Source organism: Malus sylvestris, chromosome 5, assembly GCF_916048215.2.
Source record: "Malus sylvestris chromosome 5, drMalSylv7.2, whole genome shotgun sequence".
Taxonomy (NCBI): domain Eukaryota; kingdom Viridiplantae; phylum Streptophyta; class Magnoliopsida; order Rosales; family Rosaceae; genus Malus; species Malus sylvestris.
The window spans coordinates 8,043,406-8,054,810 of NC_062264.1; the positions used below are offsets into that span (position 1 = coordinate 8,043,406).

The following is an 11,405-nucleotide window of genomic DNA, read 5'->3' on the forward strand; positions in this document are numbered from 1 at the left end:
TACACAAATGCATAGGTTCAAGCTCTCCTTTATTGAGTACAAGTGAATGATTTAGTACAAATGACATTATGAAATATTGTGAGAGAATGATCTCTATTTATAGAAGAGAGTTTCTAGTTTCATTCTGACATTGACACGTGTCGTGTTTTGATTGGCTTCTGATGTTGACACGTGTCACGCTATGATTGGCTTCTGATGTCAACATGTGTCGCACTGTGATTGGCCTCCTAGTTGGAGGGAAACTCTTCTGGGTCCTTGACGGTATAACATTGACCGATGCTCAGTAGTTTCGGGATTGGTCAAGTATGGTACAACAAATACACATATATGATGGGCCAGCCATTAACCCTAGAAAATTCTGGTCAAAATTTGTCTCAAAAATGAATTTTGGGTTAAAAATTATATTTGACCCAAGGATTAAAGTAAATTAGAAGAGATTTACAACTTAATATTTGAATTTTATAGAGTATGTATCAAAAAAATAAAATATAAAAATGTAAATTAAAATTGTAAAACCAGCCATACCTTTGCTTCACCTGTTGCTCCAGAGAAGCCATAAACCCTCCCTTCTTTCATGACGCCATAGGGTTTTGGTACCTTACATTGTTTATCAAAACCCCACGCTGTTCTCTTTGTTTAGAGCGTAATGAAGCGAAGCGGAACCAAATTAGGTTTTTTTTTTCCCTTCAGATTTTTGAGTTTTGCACTACGATTTCTTAGTTTCTCAATTCACTTTTTCTTCTGATGTGAGTTGCTCAATAGTTGGTAAGTTCTCACTGTCAATGTTCAGATGTTAGTGGACTAGATTTTATTAGACTTGGGATAATCACATGATTAGAGTTGGGATTTTTGTTCCAATTATTTGGGGATTGGGAATTGGGGATTTCAATTTATTGCTTTGATATTGTATAGGCTTAATTCCTGTGCCATTTACAGATGATTTGGATACAAATGCAGGCCCGCATTTGACACCAAGTGCTAGAAATTATCCAGTCCTGTGCTTCTATAAGGAAATACAAAGTAGCACATATGAAGTTGTCAAGGGAAGATATGTACCTGCAGCCGCTGTAAAACCCGAAAGCAAGCTGAAGGTATTTCTCGTTGGTATCAGTATTTATTTGGTCTCATAACCAGCAAATCTCAGTATGGTAAAAAGAAATGGTAACTATTATATGGTAACCATCATTTAGGTTCAGATGTGATGAAGGTTGATTTTGTTGGTTATCTTTTATTAGCATAAATGGGGAAATTTATGGGGCTTATGTTCAGCAATTCATCTTCATTGCTAATCAGGTTAAATAGTAAACATTCAAGTTTTGCAGTCTCTAAGTTATCTTGTTATGTCAAACAGTTATTCTAGTTAATACTGAAGTCAACTTATGAACGGTACATGAAAGGAACTTAAAGGGTGATTATTTAGGTCGATGTTATACGAGTCCATCTGGCTGTCCCATACTCTGCAAATCTTAGTAATAATAAAAAGAAATGGTAACTATGCTAAGTTAACCATGATTTAGGTTCACATGTGATGAAAGTTGATTTTGTTGATTATCTTTTAGCATAAGTGGGGAAATTTATGAGTCTTTTGTACAGAAATTTATCTTCATTGCTAATCAGCCTTAAATAGTAAAAATTCAAGTTTTGTAGTCCCTAAGATATCTTGTTATGTCAAACAGTTATCCTAGCTAATACTGAAGTCAATTTATGAACACATGAAAGGAACGTAAAGGGTGATTATTTAGGTCGATATTATACTAGTTCATTTGGCTCTCCCTCTCTCGCTCTCTCTATATGTGCGACTTGCCAGTCTATGTTACTCTTTTTTTTTTCATGAAAAAGGTTGTGTTTTGTATATGAAATATTGTTTAACTAGGGGAGAGCCAGACCTGAAGAAAAACCTGGGATCTGGATTATATCAAAACCTTATGAAACTGAAATAGGCAAGTCAGGACGACTACAGTTTCACTGTTTCCATTACATGTGCTCTCCTTTTCTTTATTATTTATTACTGAAATTTGCAGACTACAGGATTCGTTCAAGTTAATTAATAGCTTTTCTCTCTTTCTCATCTTCTATTTAAATCTGTTAACGTTAATATATATATATATATATATATATATAGATATTTTTAACAGCTATAAAAGTACTTAGTGTTGCCATCTTCTTATGAAATGTATTTTTTTTTACAGGATTCATATCACTTTTCTTTGCTTTGGACGTGGTTTTGTTTATGATTTCTTGTCTTAAAATTTTAAGTAGTGTCCAGGTTAGTGGGCTTCTATGTATTTATTAAAGTTCTTGGCTTTTAAGGTTGTAATCAGAGATGCATATTGGGGGAGCATATGGGTAAATGCCATGTCCATTTGACTTGTTTCTAAATATAAGGGTAAATATCTTATATTTGTCTTGGATCTTATTAACTAAAAACATTTGGGTTGTGGCTAACTCAACCATGGATACTTACTGTTGGCTGCCAGGAAGATTTTTTGCGCTGTTTTTAGTCTCATTTGGTGTTTTATATGTTGTTAATTTTCATTATTATTTTTTATCTAGTGTTAGTGCTTATAGATGATATGGATAAGAGTTCGATGCAAATTCAAAAGAGGCAAGACACGATGTATGAGGAAGGAGTTGAATAAGTTCCTAAATTTTGGGTCTGGTAATACAATCATGTATTGTAACACTGCTTCTCTGCACCTCCATGTCATGGTTGGCCGATGACGAAGAAAAAGCAATATGTAATGGTATTTAAACATAAAAGTATCAAGTGTGGGAAGTAAATTTTCCGTTCTGTTTATTGAATAGTGAGATATCAATGTTATATTTAGTGGAATAACCGCCATACTCTGGAGTGCTGCCTTTTGTTTTATAGGTTTGGTCATGTAAGATTAATTCTCATTGTGTAATTAATGAAATTTACCTTGGTTCATTGCTTTGGTATACACACTCACACATATATATTAAGTTATTAACGGTCGTTGTTGTTTGTTTTAACACTTATGCTGTCGGGTTTTCTTGAAAAATGAGCATTCTTATTTTTTATTTTTACGTACCATGAGAATGCTATTTGTTTGGTTAATCTGTTGAACATTTTTGTTTTAAGGCATATTTGTTTGCTGGAACAGAACTTTGGATGTGCGTAAATGAATCTTAAGGTGTTATCAGTTCGTAACAAATTTTGATGCAGCTGGGTTGTATTTGATTATACATTGACTTGAGGGAATCCTTTTGTACAGGTTGTTGGGTTGCAGAAATGAGAGTTGAAATTGAAACAACTGGTGGACTTTTTCTGGCAGAAAGTTTGTATCTACACACGTCCATAGTCCATATTGATGAACCGATGTAATCTAATGAAGAGACATATTTTGGGAAGTCGATCCAAGGCTTTGCTGTTTCTGTACAACTACAACAATACTGCCGCTGCTGTTGGCATTCAAAAACTCTTTTCGTTATCAGCACGGTTTGGGACATTGTCTGCAACTCGGGCTTCGTGCGCCAAACTAATTGGGGATGAAGACTCTGAAACTTCAGAAGACGAAGACTGGTTTGCTTCTCGTATCATCCAAGACAAGGACCTTCTCCGCAGCAGCCCCCATATTTCAGGAACAGGGCTTCATGTTCTTGACTTGGTGAATTGTGGTTCTTTGGAAGCAGACCGGACTCTGTACAATAAGCTGCTACACCAGTGCACCCAGACGACCCAACTTAAACAAGCCAGAATTGTGCATTCACACATCCTTACTTCTCAATTTAAAGATGACCTTCCCATCCGCAACACCATCCTTCACATGTATGTCAAATGTGGCAGTTTGGACGATGCTCGCAACCTATTCAATCAAATGCCTCACAAGGATTTGGTCACTTGGACTGCCTTGATTTCTGGCTATTCTCAACATGATCGACCTCAGGATGCCCTTGTTTTGTTTCCTGAGATGCTCCGCCATGGGCTGGAACCCAACCAGTTCACCTTGTCTAGCTTGTTGAAAGCTTCTGGCGCTGTCTCTGATGACAATCATGGCAGGCAGCTTCACACTTATTGCTTTAAGTACGGTCTTGATTCCAATGTCTATGTGGGCACTGCTCTTGTGGACATGTATGCTAGGTGTGGTCATATGGATGAATCCCAATTGGTCTTTGACGCCTTGGACACCAAGAATGAGGTGTCCTGGAATGCTTTGATTGCTGGGCATGCTAGGAAGGCTCAAGGAGAGCATGCACTCAGGTTGTTCTGGAAGATGCTGAGGGAGGGCTTCAAACCTACGCATTTCACTTATTCTAGCGTCTTGACTGCTTGTGCTAGTGCAGGGTCTCTAGAGCAAGGGAAGTGGGTTCACGCCCACATGATCAAATCAGTTGTTACCCTCGTCGCTTTTGTGGGGAATACTCTTCTCGATATGTATGCCAAATCAGGCAGCATTGAGGATGCAAAAAAGGTTTTTGATAGGATGGTTAGACGAGACGTCGTTTCTTGGAATTCGATGCTTACTGGATATGCCCAGCATGGGTTTGGAAAGGAAACTGTGCAACGGTTTGAAGAAATGCTGAGAATTGGAATCCAACCTAATGATATAACCTTTCTTTGTGTTCTTACTGCCTGTAGCCATGCCGGTCTCTTGGATGAAGGACAATATTATTTTGACTTGATGAAACAGTACAACATAGAACCACAGGTTTCACACTATGTGACGATTGTTGATCTTCTTGGTCGTGGAAATCTGCTTGATCGAGCTGAGAAGTTCATAAGAGAAATGCCGATTGAACCCACTGCAGCTGTTTGGGGAGCCTTATTAGGTGCTTGCAGGATGCACAAGAACGTAGAGTTGGGTGCTTATGCTGCGGAACGTAGTTTTGAGCTGGATCCCCATGATTCAGGGCCCCATGTCATACTTTCTAATATCTATGCCTCTGCTGGCAGATGGATTGACGCAGCAAAGGTGAGGAAGATGATGAAAGAGGGTGGGGTGAAAAAGGAACCTGCTTGTAGCTGGGTGGACATCGAGAATGCGGTCCACATGTTTGTAGCGAACGATGATGCTCATCCGCAAAGGGTAGAGATCCTTAGGATGTGGGAGATGATTAGCATGAAGATAAAGGAGATTGGATACGTCCCAGACACTAGCCACGTACTTTTCTATGTAGACCAGCAGGAGAGGGAAGTCAAGTTGCAGTACCATAGTGAGAAGCTTGCTCTAGCATTTGCGCTTCTTAACACTCCTCCTGGCTCCACCATACGGATTAAGAAGAACATCAGGGTTTGTGGTGATTGTCATTCAGCAATCAAGTTCGTTTCGAAGGTAGAAGGGAGAGAAATCATTGTGAGGGACACCAATCGGTTCCATCATTTCCGTGATGGCTCTTGTTCTTGTGGGGACTATTGGTAGTGCTAATTTTATGGTCCTAGTTGCATTGCGTACAAAATTAACCCATTACCTGGCTGTTCATGTTCGAGTCCCCTGTGTTTTACATGCTTGTGATCTGTGATGAAACAAGCTTCCTCTTTAAAGTGAGAAGAGGAATTTGAGACTTCTACACACACAAATTGTAAAATGGTTATTGCCAATTGTGCCTTCCGGAAGCAACTTCAAGTTCAAGGTAGCGAAATGTTATTTGCGCAGTTGTTACCTCATGGGCTATGCTAGGAAAAATGTGTGCCGAAATGCTGTGAATTATGAACACCAAAAATAGACGACACAGAGACAAAAAGGTTAGATGCAAGTTTTTTTTTTTTTTTTTTTTTCTGGTGTATTGAAGATCATGAATACTACCTGACGACATGTAAGGTTTCTGCATACGGTGAGCTCTGAAGGGCAACAACCGACGAAGGGCCCTGTTAAAGAATGAATTTATATCCTATTTTACAACTAAGATATGCAGAATTTCTATGTTTCTTCTCTTGAATACAATTGAGGATGAACATTTTATTTCTTGAATTCAACTGTGGATACCTTCACTCCTTTTCTAATCCTACAGAGAGTCAGTTCAATTTCTTTGTTAGATGGAGATCAGGATCTGCTCTGAGTTAATACCTAGTTTTGTTAGACAATAAAATAGAATGAACTTGATTGCTTTTGCATCTTTTTTGCTTTTTCTGAACGAAATTGTACAACATGGCAAAACTAGTGGAGACAAAAAGAGGAAGAAACAGCAAGGTAGAAAAAGATTGGATCTGCTGATTGCCTGTGGTATTTGGAAAGTTGGAAACTGAAAAAATAGAGAGGCAAGAAAGAAAGGAACAGAGCACAAAAGGAGGAACTAACCCAACCCAATTCTTGCAAAGGGGGAGAGATGGGCAGGTAAAAAGGGTGATGGAAGTGTGCATGTGTTTACGTGTGCTTAGAGATGGTTTAGCTGAAAATTGCATAGCGTGTGAGCAAAACTCCTTTGTAATCACCATTCTTCTTAAGCCAGCAGATGTTACATTCATTTAACAACAACTCAGATATACAAACTGCCTCAACCTCAGCATCACCCTCAGCCTAAGCCCAATATACAGGTACGTAATGAATGACATGTTTCGATAAGTAGCGCTAGCATTTGCATGACACATTGATAGATTTGATGTTCAAAGTTTCAGCATTACCACCAGGTCGGACTCGCTCTTTAATACCACTTCAATTCAATCTTTGAATCTCAAGGTCACACTTTTTGAGGTTCATCTTTTTCCTACATTCAGCTCATGCATTCGCTTTATATATTTTCAAAATTTCTGTATATATACGTATGTTTCCTTTCCACTTTTAAATTAAGCATCTAGCTAATAATTTGACCTGTAACCTAGCCACCTGATTTTAATTAGCATGTGTCCTTGCTCAAGAGGTCGCTCTTGGTGCGATGGCAAGTGCCTTCGCCCATGAGCGGTAGGTCTCGGGTTCGAGACTTGGGAGCAGCCTCTTCATAAATGGGGGTAAGGCTAGCCGACATTCACCTCTCCCAGACCCTGCGTAAAGCGGGAGCCTTGTGCACTGGGTACGACCTTTTATGTGTCCTTGCTCAGAATCAACTTCAAACTTTAAGTTGTGTGAAAAAATTCCCGTTTGTATTAGCACTAACATTGTTAGCTGTGCATTCTTTTGCTAAGTACTTTCCTCATATGTTGTGGACAAACTAAACCCGTAAATCAGATCAGAAGAGGAGCGTTGCACTTGCTAACTCTCCCTAAGTTTGTTTCATTGTATTAATATTTAATAGTCCATATATCGTGATGTTTTTATTTTTTTTGTCGAAGTATCTTGATATTAATTTATATGTACGTAATTTTTCATTTGCAGGGAGGATTTCGTTAAAAATCATGGAGTGTGACAGCGAACAGAGAGTAAGAGAAGGAGATGAAGACAACAACAATTCTTCTTCTTCTTATTCTTCATTAGAGAAGCATGCAAAGAAGAATTAAGTTGATCCTAACTGCGGTATGTTGGACTTAAAAAACAACCTTGAATACAACAGCAACAGCAGCAGCACTACTAGTACTAGTAGCAGTTATACAATATCGGCTTCAGAAACCCACTTGGCATTAGGAGTATTTGATTTTCCGTGGCTGAAAGATGGTGTAATCTCCAAACCGGAGGACTTGAATTTTGGAGGGACATTTTGAAGGGACAAGGATTGTCTGCCCTCCTGTTTGTGTGGTCATGGTTAAGCCACGTCAACATTTTATATTACTATTTATTTTTGTCTTAAACAAAACAGGAGGGCACGGGAGGGCGCTGGAAATGGGAGGGCAGACAATCCTTGTCCATTTTGAAGACGTGTTCTCATCACCATTGGCAGTACTGGATGTCGACACACTCCCCTTTACCACCAGTCAGTGAAGAAAATATCGATAATATCGGCGATATTTCGCCGATATTATCGTTTTTTTTTTGGTCCGATATTTGTTTAACTATCCAAATTGTTTTCGGCAAAATATCGTGATATTATCGATAATATCGATAATATCGCGATATTTTCGAAACTATCGCGATATTTTGGAAATGTTCAAATCGGAGAAGAACGCCGGAGCAAATTAACCGAATCCCTAAATCCCCAAATTCGAATTCAAAGCAAATAAACTGAATCCCCAAATTCGAATTCAAAGCAAATGAACGGAATCCCTAATTCCTAAATCCCTAAAATCGAATTTAGTACAAAAATGAAATTACATGCAGAAAATTCGAAATCTGTACAAAAATTAAATTACAAACCGAGAAGAAGAGAAGTAGAAGCATGGGAACGTCGTCTTCCTCACGAATCCAAGACGGCTGGGACAACGTCGTGCTCCTCACCGACGACTACGATGAATTCCGGTCCATCGTCCGGTGTCCGCTGCCTCCGCTCAGTTTCTCCACAACCATTGATTTGCTATGACGCGACAGTTACGACTCGACGACTGGGACTAACGACACGGCTTCTCCATGGAACAAGGTGGTTTAGAAGGCGGTTATGGAGTGGTGTCGACGGCTGGGTTTGAAAGCAGCTGCATGCCGGATCTCAACGCACCCTCTCGAAATACCGCAGCAAAACACAGTTTGAAAGCAGCTGCATGCCGGATATGAAAGATGAAGGAGGATGATCGTCGCTGAGGGTGGGTAGGAGGACATGGCCGGATCGGGAAAGGACGCAGGGGGAAAAGAAAAAACAGAAGAGAAAGCAAAAAGAAAAACAGAAGAAGAAGAGAAAGAAGAAAAGACAGAGGAACAGACCGAGAAGGGAAAAACAAGAGAAAAACAGGAGGAGGAAGGGGGAAAGGGCAACCGACTCCAGCCGAAGCCAGAGTCGGCGCTGGAGAAAATGGGGTGAGAGAATGAGAGTTCGAGAGAGAGATAGAGTTGAGAACTGAGAGAGAGTGAGGGGTCCGAGAGGGACTCGGGAAAAGAGAGAGATATAGGGTGAGGGTTAGTGGTCTGCCACGTGGCAGCGTGACAGAGAGTGAGAATCAAGATGGAGGGTCCAGATTAGATTAGGATAAAAGACTCAATTGTACAATTTATATAATTTCAGGGAAAGAGTGAAAATATAAATTAATCTGGGTGTCCAGATTAGATTAGGATAAAGGACTCAATTTCAGGGAAAAAGTGAAAATATATAATTTCAGGGAAAGAGTGAAAAATATGAACCTTAAAGAGTGAAAAATTTGCTAGCTCGCTATATAATCAACTTAAATCAGTTAAATCCATCATGCAATGCATTTCCTTCCAATTTTTTGTGATAAACTAATAGATAATTGACTAAATAAACATCTTGCAAAGTTTCATTAAAAATTTCCAAGTTTTTCTTACAATTTCCGTGGTTTTCATGTAATTTTTATCGATATCGATATTATCCCGATATTTCCATCGATATTTCCGTATTTTCGGACTACCGATATTTCCGTGTTTTCGGACTACCGATATTTCCGATATTACCGATATTTTCTTCCTTGCCACCAGTAAGGTAGTACTACTACTACTCCTGGACATGTTATTGATGATCAATTTTCTTTCTACGGGCGGTGTTTCTATCATCATCACCAGACTGATCATCCTGATGCACTACTCCTAGACTTTATAAATGACAAGCTTGAGGAAGATTTGGAGCGACTGATATCTTAATCAAGGTGGTGGCCTGGAGACTGAAGCCGGTGTGGTGGCCTCTAGTAAAAAAATTATGAACTGTCTGTGTATTTATTATAATTAAGGGGCTAAACAACCTTGTTTTCAATAGATTTTTTATAGAAATGATCTTTACTAAATGATTTATAATATAAACAGTTCCGATAAAAAGTACGGAGTTCCATAAATCAATTATAAAGTATCTTGAGAAAAATTCCTCAATTTTAAAGAGTCAAACCTCCTCTCTTTACAGTTGACCAAGAAACAGCAACAGAGCAATTTTTGGTGGAACATGCATATAAATAAATGGAAATGCACCTTAAAATTATTTATGAAACAAACAATGTGTAAAACACACTATACACGTGATGATATGGAGATGGTGCTTTTTCATCTGGTTCAAAACTTTTTATAAAGTTTATATATTAATGAGGCATACTAATAAGTTAAAAACCTTGTTAAAATATTATATTATTTGTTCAAAATACAACCAAACTTATTAAATACAACACATATGCCACAACAGTTTAACATAATGTCTATTCATAGATGCATTTTATTTCTTATATTTTCTTATCAATTATTTCTAGGTTTTGTTAAGGAAAGGATTTTAAAAGAGTTCCTCCACTCGCATTTTCTCAATTTCGCCCATCTGCGCACTTGAGATGTTTTTTTTTTTTAATAAATCAACTTTCCGGACGAGTTTTGGCGTAAGGCCAATGGAATTTTCCATGAATCTGTTTGTATATAAAACACAAAATAAATATTGAGTAGACATTTAAAGAATTTCATTTCATATAATTCAATAACAAAGGCTAAAAAAAAGTGTATACTCACGGAGAATTTTAAACATAATTAGTGCTTTATCATTTCCCTCAAGCACGCTTTATCATTAATAAATAATATACATTCTTGTATATATCTCTTTGAAATGCTGGTACGAAAATAAGTTCATCAAAAGCAATCTGTGCCATTGATTATCATATCGACTGTCAAACAGTAACATATCAGATATTTATCAATATTTACCCAACTAAAATAAATAATATATAATATAAAAACCTACTCCTGAAAGGTGAACCAGTAGTAGGAATCTTTAGTCCAGCTTTGAACAAAACATGGAACACGTCATCCTTTACTTTTTCTTGTCCAATAGGTAAGTTGCATAAAAACTCAAATTCAATTACATAACACTTCCACCATATTCGTTTTTCTAAGTAATTGGTTGTAGTCAGTCTGAAATTTCTTTGATACTTTCGCCATTATTTTTCTAAGTAATCATTTTAAAAGTGACAGATTTTGTTGATATTTTTGACCAATTGGTTAAATATTGAAAAAATTATTATATTTCGTACAAACTAGTGTTTGACATTCCCTCAAGTTTAATTTTAAATTTTCATGTTTTCCATCGCAAGGAGCCGATATTGAAATCGATAATCCATCGATATTTCTACAAATTTGTTTATCGATATTTCTACCGATACGGATATTTTAAACATTGGTTGTAGTTAAAAAGCTGGATCTCATACAAAAGACCCCTTCGGTCATTTTGAAATATTTCATTTGAGGGATGTATGGACAACAAGAAGAATTGTTTTGGCAGCTCATAGCATGCTCGATTTCAGGAAAATAACTAAAATGATGTCCGAATCCAGCATATTAAACAACAATATAGAAAACTATCGGTTTCGACAAAAATAAAAAACTATCAGTATTAAAAATTAAAAAGAACTTATGCATTAAACACGTGCCTTACCGTATCCTTCGATCAGGTTGGATGGGCCTGAGAGGGTTGTCAGAGGTGCATTCTTAGGTACGAAGTTAGTGAAATAGATGCGT

At 37.7% G+C, this 11,405-nt stretch overlaps 1 protein-coding gene across 5 annotated transcripts; it reads left to right on the plus strand.

Annotated features, from left to right (window-relative positions):
* The first annotated feature begins 522 nt into the window (after positions 1–522).
* LOC126623165 (pentatricopeptide repeat-containing protein At3g24000, mitochondrial) lies at positions 523–5,930 on the plus strand. Of its 5 annotated transcripts, XM_050291962.1 has the most exons (4): positions 523–765; positions 937–1,091; positions 2,190–2,266; positions 3,237–5,930. In XM_050291962.1, the coding sequence occupies exon 4, from the start codon at positions 3,333–3,335 to the stop codon at positions 5,379–5,381; it is 2,049 nt and encodes a 682-aa protein (XP_050147919.1). In that variant the 5' UTR covers positions 523–765; positions 937–1,091; positions 2,190–2,266; positions 3,237–3,332; the 3' UTR covers positions 5,382–5,930. The 5 variants fall into 5 exon arrangements, with proteins under 5 accessions (XP_050147919.1, XP_050147917.1, XP_050147918.1 ...); XM_050291960.1 differs by lacking the exon at positions 2,190–2,266; XM_050291961.1 differs by lacking the exon at positions 2,190–2,266 and having other exon boundaries at positions 958–1,091.
* Positions 5,931–11,405: the final 5,475 nt, after the last annotated feature.

Coding starts and splice junctions, on each gene's coding strand:
- LOC126623165 (XM_050291962.1), top strand. CDS start 3,333: ATGAACCGATGTAATCTAATGAAGAGACATATTTTGGGAAGTCGATCC.